The 20,915-nt window shown below is 38.7% G+C and overlaps 1 protein-coding gene across 1 annotated transcript in view; it reads right to left on the bottom strand.

Annotated features, from left to right (window-relative positions):
* The window catches only part of VSIG1 (V-set and immunoglobulin domain containing 1), a gene marked incomplete at both ends in the record, with an annotated part of 35,531 nt that extends 16,165 nt beyond the window's left edge, over positions 1-19,366 (bottom strand). The window contains 3 exons of the mRNA XM_080795627.1: positions 184-291; positions 3,651-3,814; positions 19,318-19,366. Of these exons, the coding sequence (XP_080651753.1) occupies positions 184-291; positions 3,651-3,814; positions 19,318-19,366 (321 nt within the window). The remainder of the gene's footprint in view (positions 1-183; positions 292-3,650; positions 3,815-19,317) is intronic.
* Between the last annotated feature and the right edge of the window lie 1,549 nt (positions 19,367-20,915).

Genomic DNA, 20,915 nt, shown 5'->3' with positions numbered 1-20,915 from the left:
GGGGAGGCTGAAAACAATTCTAGACATGAGCGTGAGAAGGCAAACTCAAGACTGTCCCAGTTTTGCTGATCTGGACTGTTACCAAACTTGGACCATTCCACCCCACTCCTAAAGCCTGGTGCCATTGCCCTAGATATTCCAAACAATGAAGGGGTCCAGTAGTACACCAACTGGTGTTCTTACCTGAGAGGTCCAGCTACATCTTCCCCGAGCGTCTCTTGCATGCGCCATATTTAGACACTGACTGACTGCCTTTTCCTCCATACCCTCAGTATTGAGGCACGGGCTGTGCTGTGTTTGAGCAGAAATGGGTGGGTCTGAGAGCTGAATGCTACATGATATACTGCCACATCAACCCAGGAGTTGAATTGAATCACTCAGTGATCAGTCTGGCAACATCATATGCCCATAAATCAGAGAATTGTCTAATAGCATAGCAGTCTCTTTTTACCATCCCCAAAATGTTCACCAGCCATCCCTAGATTAGCATACAACATGCTCTACACAATTCTGAATGCATGGAAGTACCCAAAGAAGAAACAAATTCAAAATAGAGGCCAAATCCCATTTTGAAAAATACCATCTCAACTGAAGATATCTACAATTTCTTTGTTGAGCGAATTTTCTGTTCAGGGAGAGGACCAGCCAGAAAAGGCTAACCACTCCCTTCAGCCACAGGAACCTGGCAGGCAGTGAAGCAGGAAACTAATCCTGGGCCAGGATTCCCCCAAGAGCTCTGCCCCAGCTGTTCAGCTGTACTAAATGTCTTTGTTGGGCTGGATCCCTAGCGCCCATGATGTATGGATAGGATAGGGATTTTCAAAATCACTATTTGGTAAGTAATGATACTATTACTCATAATAGCTCACATTCATTGAATGGCTACTATGTGGAAGGCTTCCCAGTGCTTTATAAGCAAAATCTCATTTAATCTTCACAGTAATCCTATGAGGTAGGTAAGCCCCATTACACAGAAGGGAAAACTGACCCTCTGAAAGGTCAACTGACTTGTCTAAGGTCATCCCGTCAGCAAATAAGTAGCAGAGCAAGGAGTAGAACCAACATCCATCGGGAAGTTTCCACTGGCGCTCTAAAAACTACCCATCTGGAAAAGCAGAGAGAAGCACATGCCTGTAGGGTATGGGGAAAAATGTGAGAGCCCCCAGTTCTCTGGAGGTAGAGACCTAAGGATGGTTGAATTGGGGACTTTGCTGGAGCAAGCTGAAACAAGATGGAAAGAGAAAAAGAAGAGAAAGCTTGACTTTGGGGAGGTGGTTTTCACTGTCTCTAAGCCAAGAGCTAAACGACCCTCCCCCAACCTGTCTCCTATGCGGCTAAGGCAGCGGCATAACAAACGGTCTCATGCATTGGGGAAACTTCTAAAATATTTTAAGATCAAGAACCTTGTTCTCACTGAATCAGTGACTCAGTGTAGAGGAGCTCCTCTGATTTGGACACCCCAAAAGCCTAGATACCTTAAATTACTTGCCTTCCCTATACCTGACATTTTGAAGACTTAGGCAAATGACAAGTAAATATTTACTCAGTAAATACATACTTGTTGGGGTGCCTGGGTAGCTCAATCCTTAAGCGTCTGCCTTTGGCTCAGGTCATGATCTCAGAATCCTGGGATCGAGCCCCACCTTGGGCTCCCTGCTCAACAGGGAGCCTGCTTCTCCCTCTCTCTCTCCCCCTGCTTTATTCCCTCTCTCACTGTCTCTCTCTCTCTCTGTCAAATAAATAAAATCTTTAAAAAAATACATATTGTTAATAAAGTTTCTTTGCAAAATGCCTCTAACAGATGTCCTGAGCACACCCCGTGCAATCACCTACACCTTCTGTGCATCTCCAGGTCTAGAAAAAACTCATTGCTGGTCACAAGATCCTTCTGCCCCGCATCTCCCAACTCTTAACTACATGGTTCAACCAAGAGACGGCCTTGTAAATTCCAGTGTCAGAGACGGCATAAAGAACCACTTGTATTTTTGAACTCACACTGGCCTGGCCTCACTTCCAGGCAGTTGAGGAATTTGGATTTGAGTACCATGCATAAAAATAATTCAAAATATATGGGCAAGGCCTCACTAATTTCAGCCCCTTCTGGCAAAATGGGAAGGGCTTCAAGACTACAGATAAAGAAAAGACTATTCAGGAAACTGAATTTTAAAAAGGAAAAAGTTCATGTGATTATTGCCATCCATGATCTAAGAGAGCAACCTGCCAAGGATGATTGCCTGGTTGATTGCAATATGTGGGGTCTTGGGTCAGGACATCTGGGTGACAAAAAGAGGTACAATCACTGTTGTTTCTGCTGCTGCTGAAGATGATAAAGGGCATTACAAGGGAGAAAATGTACAGTCTTTCTATTTTTCCCAAGCATTTTCACCTGCAACATGTCAGCTGATTCCCAATGAGATATCTAGAAGAGGGTTAGCATTCCACCATGTTTTGAGGAGAGGCACAGAGTGATTCAGATGCATATCTGAAGTAACCAGTGCTGAGCAAAAATGTTGAACATTGACTAGAGGGTGGCAGTAATGAAATCACCTCTTGAACGGTGTTTTCTGCTACAGAAATGTTCAGGACCTCTGGTAAAGAGAGGACCTAGCACGTCCAAGGGCCCAGAGATGGCTAAAGCCACACTGGCCAAGGCATGGCTCCTACAAGCTAGCCTGTCTTCTCTACCTCTGTCCTTCAACCTCCTCTAGCTGACTCAACACGCTCTCCATTTTTCTACTAATCAAAACCCCAATTCAACTATATCCAACTATTCCAAACCATACTGATTTGTTTCTTCTCTGAACTCCTCCTTTTGAAAATCTGATGAATGCTATAGACCTTTTCCTTTAAGAGATATGTGTTGGCAGACATGTTGCACACTCCTGCAGACCCTTGCATGCATTCTCTCTCTCTCTCTCTCTCTCTCTCTCTCACACACACACACACACACACACACACACACACTTTGAGTACACAATTTCAGTCCTTGGGCTAATTTAAAAAGGAATTACCCTTAAGGCCAGATGAGGAAAACCTGAGACTAGACAAGCTTACAGGTTGAACATTCTCCTTTGACTTTATAGCAACCTCTTACTCCTAACCTTAGCCTACTTGCCCTATCCTCTGCCCTCTAGCTTCTTGTTGTCCTTGATTACCCAGGGTTCATCATTACCTTGGCTCTTCTCCACCCATCTGGGAGTCTCATTTCATCAGGACTCACCTGGCATAATAAGCTAGCTCACTTGGTGGGCAGATCCCAGATACTATATTTGACAAAGATTTGCAGATCAAGTAGGACATGTATTTGAACTGGGATATTCTGGAAATAATAGGGAGATTATTTGGAAAGAGGAGGACCCCTTTCAGAACTACAGCTCATTTCACCTAGGACCATTCCTGTCTACTCTGGAAAACATGATACTCCAGGTGGTGATCTACTCAGATATGAGATAACAGTCTATAACTGCATATGAAGAAAGGACAAAGGCCATGTCACATACATGATGGTCTTCCCTGAACAACTATCTTCATATTCTTTGTACCTGAGACTCTGCCACTGTTATCACTGGCTTATGACTCCTTCACACACTGACCCCAACAGTTTATGTCCGAACTACCATAGGGGAAGAGTTGAGGTAAAAAGTCCTTACGGAAGCTGGTGGCAAGTCCTTCTTGTGAAAGAATGACCACAGGATGGAGAGCTTGTCCCGGGAGGCCACAGTGCTGGTATAGGTGCAGACAAGTGTGACATCAGATCCAACAGTCACATTCACAACACTGTTTGGGATGGTTACCTGCACCATACTAACTTGACCTGAAAAAATAATCATCAAAAAGAAAATGATACACTTTCACATTCTGATGACACTTTTTCATTACAAGGCACTTTCATTGACATCTTATCGAAGGAATCCAGGGTGGGGAGGAGGAGGAGAATAAACTATACAGGAAAGCTGAGCAAGCAACTGGCATGGAGATAGCAGAGTTTCTAACAAATTATGATGTAATGAAACTCAGATCCTATGTGATGGTGAGGCAATAACACCAAACTGGGAATTCTTCTGTATGAGGATTGTCTTAAACAGATGTTCTTAAAATATTGTCCAGGGACCAAAAAAGGTCCATGAATATGGGGAACAACTAATCCAGTTTGTCCAGGACTAACAGATTTCTTGGATGTGGAACTTACAGGTTTTTTTCTTCCAAGTTTTTATTTAAATTCAAGTTAGTTAACATATTGAGTAGTATTGGTTTCAGGAGTAGAATTTAGTGACTCATCACTTACATGTAATACCCAGAGCTCATCCCAGCAAGTGCTCTCCTTAATGTCCATCACCCGTTCAACCCATCCCTCCACCCACCTCCCTTCCAGCAACCCTCACTTTGTTCTCTATCATTAAGAGTCTTTTATGGTTTGCCTTCCTCTCTGTTTTTATAGTATTTTATTTTCCTTCCCTTCATCTATGTTCATCTGCTTTGTTTCTTAAATTCCACATAAGATTGAAATTATATGGTATTTTTCTTTCTCTGACTGATGGATTAACATAATACCCTCTAGTTCCATTCACATTGTTGTAAATGGCAAGATTGCATTCTCTTTTTTGGGGGGCTGAGTAATATTATATATATATATATATATTTATATATATAATATATTTATTTATATATACCGCAACACTCTCTCTCTCTCTCTCTCTCTCTCTCTATATATATATATATATATATATATATATATATATATATTCTTCTTTATCCATTCATCAGTTGATGGACATTTGGAGCCTTTCCATATTTTGGCTATTGTGGACATTGCTGCTATAAATATTGGGGTGCATGTGCCCCTTCGAATCAGTATTTTTGTATCCTTTGGATAAATATCTAGCAGTGCAATGGCTGGGTCATAGGGTAGCTCTATTTCTAACTTTCTGAGGAACCTCCATTCTGTTTTCCAGAGTGGCTGCACCAGTTTGCCTTCCCACCAAAAGTGTAGGAGGGTTCCCCTCTCTCTGCATCCTCACCAACATCTATTGTTTCCTGACTTGTTACTTTAGCCATTCTGACAGGTGCAAGGTGGTATCTCATTGTGGTTTTGATTTGTATTTCCCTGATGATGAGTGACGTTGAGCATTTTTGTGTGTGTCTGTTGGCCATTTGTATGTTTTCTTTGGAGGAACTTTCAGTTTTAAAACAGGGTTTCAGCAAACCATACTGCTTTTGTTAGGATGTCCAGTGCTTAAACCAGGAAAATCTCAGGAAAACCAGGATGAGTTGGTCACCTTATCCCTACAACCATTTTGAGAAACTTTAAGATCAAAATGATAATAATGATATCAAAAAGTTATTTTTCTTTTTCACTCTCATCCTCTCATGAATGTACAATGGGGTGTTCCACTAGCTACTGATGATGGTGACGTCATTGCTTTTGCAGCTAATGGAATGTGTGCTTATATATTTTTGTTAAATAATTTTTAGTTTTAATTTCTAATTCAGTAAATATAGATAGAAATAAGTGACAGCAAAAATTCCTTGGGAGTCCTCAGGTCCTTTCAATTTTTAATTGAAAATTTTATTGAGATAATAGTAGAGTTACATGCAGTTCTAAGAAACAGCATAGATATTCCATGTACACTTTACCCAGCCCCCACAATGGTAACATTTTATAAAACTATACTGTAATATCTCAGATAGGACACTGACATTGATCCACTGATCTTATTTGTATTTCTCCAGTTCTACTGGTACTCAAGTGTGTGTGTGTGCATTTAGTTTGATACACTTTTATCACATGTGTAAGTTTGTGTATCTACCATCACAATCAAGATACTGAACAGTTCCATCACCACAAAGATCCCTAATGTTGCCTTTTTATAATCACACTCACCTCCCTCCTGCACCCCATCCGTGATTCTAAGCATTGGCAACCACTAATCTATCTTTCATTTATAAAATTCTGTCATTTTGTAATCTTTTGGGATGGGCTTCTTTCACTTATCATAATTACCTAGGACTCTACCCAAGTTGTATTGGTAACTCACTGCCATTTGTTGCTTAGGAGTACTCAATCTGTTTAACAATTCACCTATTTAGGAACATCTAGGTTGTTTCCAGGTTCGGACTGTTGAATAAAAGTCCAATGTACAGATTTTTGTGGGAACATAAATTTCTATTTCACTGGGATAAATTCCCAAGAGTTCAATTGATGGGTCCAATGGTAGTGACAGGTTTAGGTTTATTAAAAACAAAAACAGGGGTTCCTGGGTAACTCAGTCAGTTGAGTGTCTGACTCTTGATCTCAGCTCAGGTCTTGATCTTGGGGTCACAGTTTCAAGCCCCATTTTGGGCTCTACACTGGGCATAAGACCTACTTAAACACACACACACACACACACACACACACACACACACACACACAAGCAAACTGAAAACCAGCCACATACTTTTCCAGAGTGGTTATACTAATAAACATCCTCACCAATAACATATGAGCAGTCCAGTCTCTCCACATCCTCCCAAGTCTCTAGTGTTGTCACTATTCTCTACTTCAACCATTATAATAAGATGGTAGTAATATATCATTGTGATTTTAATTTATCTTTCCCTGATGCAATTTAATGATGCTAAACAACTTCCTATGTGCTAATTTTCCATTTGTATATCTTCCTCAGTGAAAGGTCTGTTCATATTTTTAGCCCATTTTCTAATTGGATTATTTAATTTTCAACTGGTAAATTTTGAGAGTTCCCTGTATAATCTAGATTCCAGTCTCTTCTTGGAGAGAGAGAGGCTTTTTTTCTTCCTTTCCAATCCATATGCTTTTTATTTCTTTTTACTACCTTATTGCAGTGACTATAACTTCCAGTACTTTACATGTACAACATGTACATAACATAGTACAAAACATGTTAGCTGTTGGTTATTTGCAGACGTTTTTTAATCAAGTTGAGGTAATTCTCCTCTGTCATGGGTTGAATTGTGTTCCACCAAAAAATATGTATAAGTTCTAATTCCTGATATCTGTGAATGTGACCTTATTTGGAAATAGGGTCTTTGCAATGTAATTAAGTTACGGATTTTGAGATGAGATGATTCTGGATTTGGGGTAGGCTTTAAATCCAATGATTGTTGTCCCCCTAAGAAAAAGGAGAGGGAGATTTGACACAGATACACAAAGAGAAAGTCCATATGAGGATAAAATCAAACACTGGAGCATTGTATATACACATGAAGGAACACCAAGAAATTCTAGAAGCCAAGTAGCAGAAAGACATGGCGCAGAGAGAAACAATATTGCCGAAGATTTACCTTCAGACTTTTGGCCTCCAGAACTGTGAGAGAATAAATTTCTCTTGTTTCATGCCACCCAGTTTCTGGCAATTTGTGACAGCTCTTCAAAATGAACACACCTTTTATTGCTTAACTTGCTGAGCATCTTTATCATGAACGAGTATTGAATTTTGTCAGATGCTCTTTTTGTATCAATTGAAATAATCATTTGTTTTTTTTCTTTAGCCAGTTGATAGGATATATTACACTGAATAACTCTGAGTGTTGAGCCATCCTTACATATTCAAAATAAATCCCACTTGGTCATGGTGTAGAATTATTTTCAAACAGAGTAGGATTCCATTTCCTAGTGTTTTCTCGTGAGTTACTGAGTCAAAGTTCATGAAAGAATTTGGTCTATAGTTTTCTATTTCTGTACTGTCTGTTTGGTTTTAGTATCAGGGTAATACTGGCCTCACAAAATGAGTTGAAAATGTTCCCTCTTCTATATTTTGGAAAAGTCTGTGTAAAATTGTTGTTAATTATTTTTTAAATGTTTGGTAGACTTATCCAGTGAAAGTATCTAGGCCTGGGTATTTCTTTTTCAGTAGCTTTTTAAACTATGAATTCAGTTTCTTTAAGAGTTTTGGGATATTCAGATTATCTACTTTGTATTGAGTGAGTTTTAGTAATTTGTTGTTTTGGGGGAATTGGTTCAAAGAACCAGATTTTTATTCATTTAATAATTTTCTTATTTCAATTTCATTGACTTCAGCTCTTTATTATTTCCTTTCTTCTCTTTGCTTTGAGTTTATTTTACTCTTCTTCCAGTTTCTTGATGTAGAAACTTCAATTATTGACTTGACACTTTTCTTAATTTCAAATGGAAGCATTTAGTGCTATAATTTTCTCTCTCAGCACTGCTTTAGTTGCATATAACATATTTCCATATGTTATGTTTTCATTTTTATTCAGCTTTATGTATATTCTTTAAATTTCCTTTGAGATTTCCTTTTTGGTCCATAGATTATTTAGAAGTGGGTAGTATAATTACCAAGAGTTTAGGGACTTTCTTTTTCTTTTTGTTCTTGATTTCTAGTTTGATTCCATTGTGCTCAGAGAACAGATTCTGCATGATTTTAATTCTTTTACATTTGTGGAGGTTTTTTGTTTGCTTGTTTATTTTTAATGGACGAGCATGTACTCTCTCTTGGTAAATATTCTGCAGGTACTCAGGGAAACAAGTGCATTTTGCTATGGTTGGGTGAAGTGTTTTATACAAAGAGATATGTTTTAAAACATTATGGGGACGCCTGGGTGGTGCAGTCATTTAAGCATCTGATTCTTGGTTTTGTCTCAGGTCATCATCTCAGGGTGGTGGGATCAAGCCCCTTGTCAGGCTCCTTGTTCAAGATGGGGTCTGCTTAAAGATTCTCTCTCTCTGTCTCTCTCTGCCCCTCCCCCATCCCTCAAAAAAAATAAATCTTTAAAAAATATGAATACTCACCAAGGAAGACCACATTATGGGCCTTAAAACAAATCTTAACACATTTAAAAAAAAAAAGAAATCACACAATATCTGCTCCCAAACCACAGTGGAATTAAAGCAGAAATAAATTAACAAAAAGATTACTGGGAAGTCCCAAAAATACATGGAGATTAAACAACACACTTCTAAAGAACACATGCATTAAATCTCAAGCAAAATTTTAAAATTTTAAAATTTTAAACCTTAAAATATTTTTAACTAATGAAAATGAAAACACAACTTATAAGAATTTCTGGTATGTAACAAAAGCAGTGCTTAGAGGGAAATTTGCAGCATTGAATGCATTAGAAAACAAGAAAGATCTAAAATCAATCATGTAAGCTTACACTTTAGGAAACCAGAAAAAAAAGAAAAAATCATACCCAAAGCAGAAGAAAATAAATAATAAAAACTAGAGCAGAAATCAATGAAATTGAAAACAAGGCATCAATACAGAAAACCAATGAAATAAAAATTGGTTATTGGAAAAGACGGTAAAATTGAAGACTCTAACTTGGCTAAGAAAAAAATAGAGTGAACACAAATTGTTAATATCAGAAATTAAAGGTGGCATGACTATAGATGCCATAGACAATAAAAGGATGATAAAAGAATGCTAGGAACAACTTTATGCCTACAAATTTGATAACCTAGGTAAAATGGACCAATTCCTTGAAAAACACAACCTACTAAAATTCACACAAGAAGTAGACAGTTTTGTCAGGCCTATATCTACTTTGTATCTACTAAAGAAGTTGAATTAATAATTAATAACCTCCCCAAACAGAAAGCACCAGGCCCAGATGGGTTCACTGATGAATTCTACCGAACATTAAAGGAAGAAATTTTATCAATTTTCTACACTCTCTCTCAGAAGATAGAACAGAAGAAATATTTCCTAACTCATCCTATGATGTCAACACCACCCTAATACTAAAACCAGACAAAGACATCACAAGAAAACTATAGACCAATATCTCTAATGAACACAGATGCAAAAACCCTCAACAAAATACTAGTAAGTCAAATCCAACCATGCATAGAGAGATTCCACACCATGGCCAAGTGGGGTTTGTCTCAGGTATGCAAGGCTGGCTCAAAATTTGAAAAAGAATTAATGCAATCTATCACATTAACAGGTTTTTAAAAATCACATGATCCTATCAGTATATGCAGAAAAAGCATTTGCCAAAGTCTGACATCCATTTGTGATTAAAACTCTCAACTCAACTAGGAATATAGGGGAACTTCCTCAACTTGATCAAGGACATCTACCAAAAAAACCTGCCACTAACATCATCCTTAGTGGTGAGAAATGAGAAGTTTTCCTACTAAGAGTAGGAGAAAGACAAGAGTGTTACCTTTCATCACTCCTTTTCAACCTCATTCTGAAAGTTCTACCTAATGCAATAAGATACAAAAAGGAAACAAAAAGTATACAGACTGTGAAGGAAATAACAGATGACATGATTGCCTATGTAGAAAAATCCAAAAGAATCAACAACAACAACAACAACAAAAACCTATGGAACTAGTAGTGATTAAAGCCAGTTTTCAGGATATCAGATTAAGGCACAAAAGTTAATTGCTTTCCTATACACTGGCTATGAACATGTGGAATTTGAAATTAAAAACACAATACCATTTACATTAGCACCCCTAAGATGAAATATCTGAGTATAAATCTAACTAATCTAATATCTGTTCAAAACCCATATGAGGAAAACTAGAAAACTCTGATGAAACAAATAAAAAAAAAACACAAATAAATGGAGAGGTAATCTATGTTCAATAGAATAGGAAGTCTCAATATTCCCAAGATGTCAGTTCTTCCCAACTTGATCTATCAAGTCAATGTTATTACAACCAAAATCCCAGGAGTTATTTTGTGGATATTGACAAAGTTATTCTAAGGTTTGTATGGAGAAGTGAAAGACCCAGAATAGCCAATACAATATTGAAGAAGAACAAATTTGGAGGACTGACACTACTTTAAGACTTTTTATAGAGATATATAGTAATTAAGACTGTATAGTATTGGTGAAAAAAATAGACAAATAGATCAATGGAACACAATAGAGAGCCCTGAAAGAGACCCACATAAAAGAGTCAACTGATTTTTGACAAAGGAAAGAGCAAAGGCAATACAGTGGAACAAAGATAATCTTTTCAACAAATGGGTGCTGGAATAACTAGATGCCTATGTACAAAAAAAAAGAATCTAGCCACAAAAAATATCTCAAAATGGTTCACAGATCTAAATGAAAAAGCAAAATATAAAACTCCTAGAATATAATATAGGAGAAAATCTAGATGATCTTGGTATAGTAATGAATTTTTAGATAAAACACCAAAGGCACAATCCACGAAAGAAATAATTGATAAGCTGGACTTTATTAAAACTAAAATATTCTGCTCTGCAGAAGACACTGTCAAGAGAATGAGAAGACTAAAGCCACAGACTAGCAGAGACTATTTGCAAAAGACATATTTGATAATGGTCTGCTATCCAAACTATACAAAGAACTCTTAAAACTTGTTAATAAGAAAACAAACAACCATATTAGAATGGATTAAAGACCTTAGCAGACACCTCACCAAAGATGATATACAGATGGCAAATAAGCATCTGGAAAGATGCTTCACATCCTATGTCATCAGGGGGATACAAATTAAAACAATGAGATACTATTACACACCCATTAGAATGGCCAAAATACAGAACACTGACAACACCAAATGCTGGTGAGGATGTGGAACAGGAATTCTCGTTTATTCATGGTGGGGATGCAAGATGGTACAGACATCTCGAAGACAGCTTGGTGTTTATTTACAAAACTAAAACACTCTTACCATACTATCCAGCAATTATGCTCCTTGGTATTTACCCAAAAAAGCTGAAAATTTAATCCACACAAAAATCTGCACATGAATGCTTATAGTAGCCTTGTGTATAACTGCCCAAACTTGGAAGCAACCAAGGCATCCTTCAGTAGGTGAATGGATTAGTGAACTGTGGTATATAGGGGCGTCTGGGTGGCTCAGTTGGTTGAGTGTCTGACTCTTGATTTCAGCTCAGATTATGATCTCAGGGTCCTGGGATGGAACCCCACATTGGGATCCCCACTCAGTGGGGAATCTGTTTGAGGATTCTCTCTCTTTCTCTCTCCCTCTGCCCCTCCCCCATGCACTCTCTTGCTCTCTCTCTCCCTCTAACTATAAATAAATAAATATTTTTTTAAATCCTTTTAAAAATAAATTTAAAAATATATAAACTGTGGTATGTACAAACAATGGAGTATTATTCAGTGTTAAAAGAAGAGCTGTTAAGCCATGGAAAGATATGGAGTGACATTAAATGCATATTACTGGGTGAAAAAAGCCAATCTGGAAAGTCATCTTGAAATCCAGATGATTTCAATCCTGATATTCTGGAAAAAGCAAAACTATGGATACAGTATAAATATCATTGGATTCAAGGGGTTAGTGGGGAGGAAGACATGGATAGGTGGAGCAGAGAGGACTTTTAGGGCAGTGAATATATTCTATATGATAATATAATGGCAGATACATGTCATTATACACTTCTCCAAACCTGTAGACATTTTGCCTATCATGTTAGGAAACTCCCATTTAAATGTCATTTTGGCAGACAGTCTCTTTTCTTTGGTTTCATGTTTTACCCACAGGGCTCAGCCTACTTTTGTGGGCTGGGGTTCAAATGCTAGCTAGGGTTTTTTAAAGATTTTATTCATTTATTTGACAGAGAAAGAGCACAAGCAGGGAGAGTAGGCAGAGGAAGAGGGAGAAGCAGGTTTCCCGCTGAGCAGGCAGCCCAATGTGGGGCTCCATCCCAGGATCCTGGGATCTTGACCTGAGTGGAAGGCAGACACTTAACTGACTGAGCCACCCAGGTGCCCCTCTAATGCTAGTTTAATTTCCAGAGTCTTTGCAGTGTTGTTTTGGTCTCTGGTTTATCTGCTATCACTAGGGCTTCTGTTTGTCTCTGTTTCTCTTGCCTGAGTGGGTGGAAGAGTTTCCCCAGGTCAAGTTGCTGGGGGTCTCTCAGTAGGGGATCAGTATGGTGGGACACTCCTACTGGTAGCCCTGGCTACTCCTGTGTCTCGTGGGTGGGGGGAGAGTCTGAGTCCCACACCAAGAGCCTTCCAGAACTGAACATTTGCTGTGACTTCATTCATCTTGTCTGTTCTACCCTCCCACCTCAGTGTTTCTAGATCAAAGTGAGAAATCTCAGGCCCAGTGGGGAAAAAGAATACTTCCTTTGTCTACTCTTGTTAGTGTGGCTTCTGATGACTCGCCCAGTAGTGTTGGGTTCACTTGATGTCAGAGGGACTCTCATTAGATCTAGTGGAAGAATAAGCTTCCCTAGGCTACCCTCTGTTGCTAGGTTGGGATGTAGAAATGCCAGAACTGGCTACCCTCCTTCTTTGGGATGCAAAGAAATAAGACACCTCACCACTGTGTTATTCTCAGGGCCCCAAACCACTTTACTTTTTCTTACCGTCTTTCAGAGTTCTCCCTTGCATTATTTCCAGGGAGCGTTTATACTTGTGCTTAGCAGAAAGAAGCAAGGACAAGCAGATCTATGCCTTTTTATCCAGATCAGAAATTTTCCTCAGGTTTTAAGAGTATAAAAAGGGTCCTGAGACCACCAAATTTGAGAGCTGTTGGCTTTCCAAAAGCGTGAGCTGTCCCTATGATTTGGAGGAACAGCCCTCTACCCCAAAACCCAGCCTACCACTGTGCCTGAAATTCTCAGCACCATATAAGCATCTTTCAAAAAGGCTGTGATGGGGACAATAGTTTGAGTAACACTATTGAGGCATTGGCTCATCTGATTAACTGGTTATTACCCATTGCAAACCCAGAGTATAGAAGATCTCCAAGATGGAACATAAGACCATCAGATAGGTATTAGAAGAAAAGGCCAAGTTTAAGAAATGCTCTCTGTGCTGCAGAGGAACCCAAGTGGGAGTTCTCGCTGCTTGCAGGTTTACAGACAAGGAGAAGAATGAGGATACAGAAATCATGGAAAGATCAGAGGAAATACTACAGAAAGACAAATCCTGGATCCCTTCCCAATTCTGCACATCCCAAGACTCTTTTAATTAATATTTTTCTTACTTAACAACAGGCGAACATAAATCAGGGAATTGACATTTTGAAAAATTAGAAGAAAAAGCAAACTATGTACTGAGACCCCTGGTTTTACATATTCAATAGCTAAGTTCTCTGTCACAGGCAAGCCACCTGGTTCAGCTGCTTTTCTGCCAGAGGTTGACTGTTTATAGGGTAATCAATACCGTGATCAACTGAGAAAAGTGATTTAGGATAGACCCCCATGCAGCACCTTCTGACTCATCACAGTTTCCCTCTTCCCAATGTTCTCTCCAAGCTTTCCCATGTCCCATTATGCCTTTCCAAAAAAACAGAACTGATCTACAGAAAACAGCTACTCTTTCCAGTGGAAACCTTATTGGGGAAAGCTAAGTGGCTCTCTCCTGCCCTCAAATACCCCATCTCATTTTTCCTGGAAGTTGGACACATCTTTAGCTATGCTTAAATGATGACTTCCAAATGTCTTTAAAGTGTCCAAAATAAAAAGGATGGAATGGGGATTTGATGGCCATTAAAGTTCCCAGAAACTTTTCCCTAAAAACGGAGATTTTGAAAGTAGTATTTGGTCATCGTTTTTGTCTTCTAGTTTAGGTTCCATTGTCTGCTATGGAGTTGGCTAATGGTGGGAGCCTATGACAAAGCAAGCACCTGCCCTCGCCCCCAAAATACCTTTAAAGGCTGCTCTCTGAGAAAACGCTGGAAGGCAAAGTAAGCACAGCTCCCACACAAGGCAAGCCATGGAAGAGGCAGAGCTGTCTGTCAACAAATACCTATTGGGCACCTGTTTTGTGCCACACACAGTACTAAACATGGGGAAACAGTAATAAATAAGACAGACACAATCTCTGCTCACCCTATCAACACAGCAGGAAGCCATTTAGAGCACACACCAGAATGAGGGCAAAGGAAAATTAAGGCTTTAGGAACTATAAATGTGATCAAGACATTTGCAATATTTTTAAAGATAGAAGACCTACAAATACATAAATCATTTGAGATCTGTATAAGCTCGACAATATCACCTTGGAATAAGGATGGTAATCTCCAAGTCTACTGTGAGATGGTGCTTTTTAAGACGAGGACACATTGTCCTATAAATAGGTAACAGTTGGCAAGGCAGTATCTCTAGACCATTTTCTTGCCCAGATTCCTCATACCCACAGCACAACAATCCATTCTTAAATTCTGAAGAAAAGACAGTTTTCAGAAGTTGTCCCTCCCAGAGAGAGCAACATGCTTCAGAACCCAAAGCTACATATTTCCAGATGAATTTTTTTAAAATGTCACCTGATTCCATTAGTGCACATTACTTAAGCCATGGAGATCAGCCTCTAGTCCATCCAAGAGGATTTCCTGTGTTGGTGTAAATGTTGTATCTCAGTACTACCGTCCGATTCAGTAAGTCACTACCCACACGTGTTTGCTGAGCACATGGAATTTTGCTAGTGTGACTGAGGAACTGAATTTCTCATTTCATTTCATTTGAATTAATTTAAATCGAGATAGTCGTGTGCAGAGAGTGAACAGCACGAATGTTAAACTGAAAGTGGTTCTGTGAGTTGCCGGTTAAAAAAGAAAGAAAGAAAGGAAAGAAAGAAAGAATGAGAGAGAGAGGAAAAAGAAAGGAAGGCAGGAAGGAAGAAAGAAAGAAATTTTCCCTCCTTTGGATTAACTTACTTTAAATTGGGAAATTACTTTAAAATTAAAAAAAGTCAGAAAAATCTCTGGGTTAACAAGACAGTGAATGAATAACAAACTATAGATTAGCGCCTATTTAAACAAAACTCAGAACTGCACTCTCCCTTAGTGTCCTGGCTGGATGAGAAAGCAAAACAAAACAACACATATTTGGTTGAAATATGTGAGATTGTTTTTAAAAATCAGGGCCAATGATTAAAAGAAACTAATCCAAAGTGTATACATAAAGCAATCAACGTTTTGCAAAGTTTTTTTTCATGTTTTGGTAATGATTGTTCACTTGTGTACTTACTGCCTACAATATGGCAGACATCGTGCTTATGAGGGCATTATTATCTTAATACACCACAGCAAAAATATTTATCAAATAACCATATTTAACATGATGCCTTCAAAGTGTTAATTTCCAGCAATTTCACATATAATTGCTTCATTTTTGACTTATAATATAACCAAATGATCGCTTTTTGGATTTGACCATGAGGCTAAAGTTCAAGGATATTACTGCTTTGAAATGCATAACACATAACTCCAGAAAATGAAAATAACATTAAAATATCTATTTAACAGGTGACTAATATATATTACAAGTATCCAAATGATATGTGTGAACATTTTGCCGAAGACATTTTTTTTAAAGACTTTATTTATTTATTTGACAGACAGAGATCACAAGTAGGCAGAGAGGCAGGCAGAGAGAGAGGGGGAAGCAGGCTCCCCGCTGAGCAGAGACCCTGATGCGGGGCTCGATCCCAGGACCCTGAGATCATGACCTGAGCTGAAGGCAGAGGCTTTAACCCACTGAGCCACCCATGTGCCCCAAAACATTTTTGATGGAAATAATTTTCCTGAAATGAAATGTAACCTAAGACTTCCTAAGTAGTTCTCAGAAAGATTATTTGATCATATCAACTCTTATTGCGGTATAATTGACATATACCATCACACAGAAGGATTCTGATTAAAATCTGTCTTGTTTAATTGTACAGAAAATTTATTTTAAATATGCATGTGAAAATTATTTCTGAATGCTTGGGAAGGTAATTCATTCTTTTGTTTTTCCAGCTTTACAGACACATAATTGACAAAAAACAAAGTGTGAGTGTACAGTGTACAATGTGTTGATTTGATACACTTAATTATTGTAAAATGACTACCACCAAAGTGTTAACTAGCGCCTCCATCACATCACATAATTACCATCTCTTTTTTGTGGTGAGAACATTTAAGGTCTACTCTCTGGCAACTTTCAGGTATATATACAGTGTTATTAACTCGAGTCATGTACATGAGATCCTCAGAATTCGTTCATCTTCTAACTGGAAATCTATACCCTTTGTCTAACACCCCTCTCCCCCACCCCCAGCCCCTGCTCACCATCATTCTTCTCTGTTTCTATGAGTTTGGCTTTTGTAGATTCCACTTCTAAGTGACATCCTACAGTATTCATCTTTCTCTGTCTGATTTTTTTCACTTAGCATAATGCCCTCAAGGTCCATCCATGTGTTCCAAATGGCAGCATTTCAGAAGGTAATTCATTCTTTCAACAACCATTTACTATGAGCCTACAATGTGCCAGGCACCGTGCTTGACACCAAAAAACATGACATTCTTCCTGACAAGGGAGACAAGTCCAGGTAACACATCAAATTATGCATTGGTAAAAACATTATCATTATTTCACAGATGTATCTGGATCACCTGAGGGACACTACCAATGCCAAGTATAGATAACTGAAATCTTCCTTTCTCTGACTTCCATATGTACGTAAGCATAGCCAACAATAATATGTTATACCATATTTCCATTCTACCTGCTAGACTGACACTCCATATTTTGCTATGGACCAGCTAGACTCTATAGATATAGAAATACAGTATACTCTATATGCCAACAAAACCAGCCTTACAGTCATGGAAGAACAAAGGCTCTGAAGTATTTATTGGTCACTCCGATTGGGTCTTGTTCTAAAAGTCACAATCAAATAAGATCGTGACATTGTCTAAGTAATTTTTAAAACAATAGAAAACTGTATACAAGGTAGAGACCCAATTTTGTCATGCTATACACACACACACACACACACACGTGTAAATGTGTGTGTGTGTGTGTGTGTGTATACATACTTGCAAAGGAAAAAAATATACATAACAAATTCACCCAAAATCTCTGGGTGGTAAGAGTGCTGGTGATTTTTATTTTATTTATATGTTTTCATATATTCAACTTGTCCACAATACCCATGATACTACATTTGTAACCAGTAAAAATTAGTTATAGTAAAAACCATTCTTATAACTATTCCAAAACTTGTGTCGAGAATAGGCCTGCATAAGGCCTCACGTAAGGAAATGGGTATTGACTACATGTGTGATTTTAGGGGCCTCATGCAGAAGGCCCAGAGGCAACCAAATTAGCTAACAACTGGAAGCTCTTTGAGAGGGAACACAGACTTGCACTGTCTAAAGTTAAAGTTTAAAATGAATATTCCTGGGGTGGGGGGAGGAAGAATCATGACGTGTTCCCACCAGGATAGAAGCTGAGAAAGGTGGCTTGTTCCAGTTCTAAGTCCTAGTTAAATCATGGAATAAACACAATATTGCCTTCTGGTGACTCCATAGAACATGTATGTTTAAACATGTAGAAATGAACATTTAGAGAGCCATTACTGAATACCATGCCATTTTGAAAATTCACACTTTTAAATTATGAACATAGTATAATATTCTTTGTAGAAACTCCAGAAAATAAGGAAAAACTGGGGAATAAAAAAATCATTTAGATTCCCATCACCCAGAGGCAATCATCATGAGCACTTTGGTATATAACCTTCTAGCAATTTATTCTAGTCAAATGTGTGTGTCTTCTTTTTCACTTAATATTTTATCTTGAACATTTTCTTCTGCCATTAAATACACTCAGTGACCCTCCCTCTAATGACTGCCTAATATTACTGATGGCTTAACGATATCAGAATGACTGTAAACAATATTATTGTACCTACCATAGAGTTCATATTATAAAAACGGATTCAAATGGATTTGGTATTGGAAAAAATGAGCCAAGGGATTTCCTGAATTAGTGGTCTCTTCTGGGTCCTACGCACATCAGGACCTTGACTCTAAAAATGATTATGTTTTGCTCCAATTCCTGAAAACAGCCATATCGTGCACAACAATAAATCACTCACATATTTTCCAAAATATGGTCTTGGTCTTCAGTTTGGAAAACTGCAGCTGCTACAGAAATGTTGCGGAGTAAATCATAGCAGGCCCTCCAAGCCGGGCTCTGCTTGTCATAGCAAAACAAGTGGATCATAGCGAGTTCCCTTAAAAGAAACACTAAAATGAATGAGAAAAGAACTATCCTCGGTACAAAACTTCAGCTTCCGAGCAAATTAATCTGTTCACCTTCCAAATTTAAAAGAGAGAGAGAGAGAGAGAGAGAGAGAGAAAGAAAACTACTGTGATTTTCTGAGAAAATTTTAATTCAGAAGCTCCATAAAATTACATTTACAACACGGCCTATATTTGCTAAACTAGAGGTCTGAAAATTACTTTATTCAGCAAAGTAATCATAATTCTTTTGAAGTGCAAGAGGAGAACATTCATGCAAAAATTTGCAATTTCTTCTTAAAAGAAAACTCCATCCCCAATCATCTGGGATGGTTTGGAGATCCTTTCCTTACCTGCAAGGCAGCTTAGGATCAGAAAGACCTTCCAAAATGCGAACACCATTGTGCCAGTGTTCTCGGAGTGCAGCGGTAGGCTAGTCGCTTGCCTGGGCTGGCTAGGCTGAGTCTCAAATGCCTCCTTCAATCACACCGAGATTTGCCAGGCTTATCTGCAGGCATCACGGAGCAAACAGCCTCTTCGGGCTTACTTATTGGGTACAGTCCTTTCTCAGAGCAGATTTGTGTTGCCTTGAAACACTTTCCGTGGGGCGTGTTTCCTTGATATATTTGCTACTGCGTTAATAATAAACCCATGCATTTAAATTCTTCAGGCTCTTTGTACACAGATTCTCTGAGTTTTAGTGTTTAAAATCAATCTTACTAAAAAGTTAAACTTGGGGGGGTATACAGTGGGGAGTGAGCCTATACAAATAAAAGCCGACAAGGCTAATTAATTTCAAACATTTCCATCGAAGACTTCCAGCATGGATTCACTAACCTTCTTTTGCAAATTAGGTCAATAAATTGGTGCTCTAAGATTTTCTCAGGAGACAGGGTTCACAGGAAGGACACGGGGGTTAGGCAGCAAAAAGCATGCGTTTCTGTGTGAACAAACTCTTGACACGTCACACTTTCTTGAAGCCCTGGCAGTTCTCAACCACTTTGGCAATAGAACGAATAGCATGCTTTGTTCTTCCTGGTTAGAAACCCCATAGCATTTCCCCAACTGAACGCTGCACCATCAGGTGAGTGAATAAAATTTAAGACTTCCATTGGATGAGTCTAAATTTTTGCATAATTAGGTTAATGAGTAGATGCAACAGGATTTCTTTGGAAAGAAGTTTCCCTAGGAGGGAATGGCAGGTTGCCTCGGTGAAAAGCCTTCGCTTACAAGAGTTCCTGTTGTGTTCGGGTTGAGAGGCATGAAGGCCTCCTCTGGCTCTTCCTAGGTGATCTCTAAGTCCTGCCATTTTCGCCCGTGCAATGGCTCTCAGATCTATCCTTTTACCAATCTGCTGCTTCTATCCCAGGTTTTTAGGTCCAGTGTTCCAGCTTGACCAAGTATTTTCAGTTAACACCACTATGAACTCCTTCCAACAGGACTGGAATCCTTGATCTGGATTCCCAGGCTTCCAAGACCTGACCCTTCCCTCATCTGAGCTTCACCCACTGAAAAATGCTGTCGCAATTTCCTGCCTCAGAGTGTTTGGTCACATGAAACATGGGCAAGCTGAAGTGATGTGTTTAATGAACTTTTTTTTTTTTTTTTTTTTTTTAGTTTTCATTGATTTAAGTAATCTTTACATCCAACGGCAGTACTCAAACTCACGACCCTGAAATCAAGAGTCGCATGCTCTTCTGGCCTAGCCAGCCAGGCTCTCCCCTCTTTTAAGAACTTTAATTTGTAGGAAATGTCTGAGTCCCGCTCGCCTTAGCCAGCCAATTTCCCACTACTTCCTGGTTCTTTCCCACAGTCTCTCATGCCCATGCTCATGGCTGGTGCCAGACCCTGGCTCCAGGTGAATTCCAGCTCTGCTTAGAATGTTCTCCTCTATCCCCTTGCTGTCCAAGCATATTCTTAGGACAGATCAGTCATGGTGTCTTATATCAAA

The sequence above is a fragment of the Martes martes genome (genome assembly GCF_963455335.1).
Source record: "Martes martes genome assembly, chromosome: X".
Classification (NCBI taxonomy): Eukaryota; Metazoa; Chordata; class Mammalia; order Carnivora; family Mustelidae; genus Martes; species Martes martes.
This window is presented reverse-complemented; position numbering and strand designations above follow the sequence as displayed.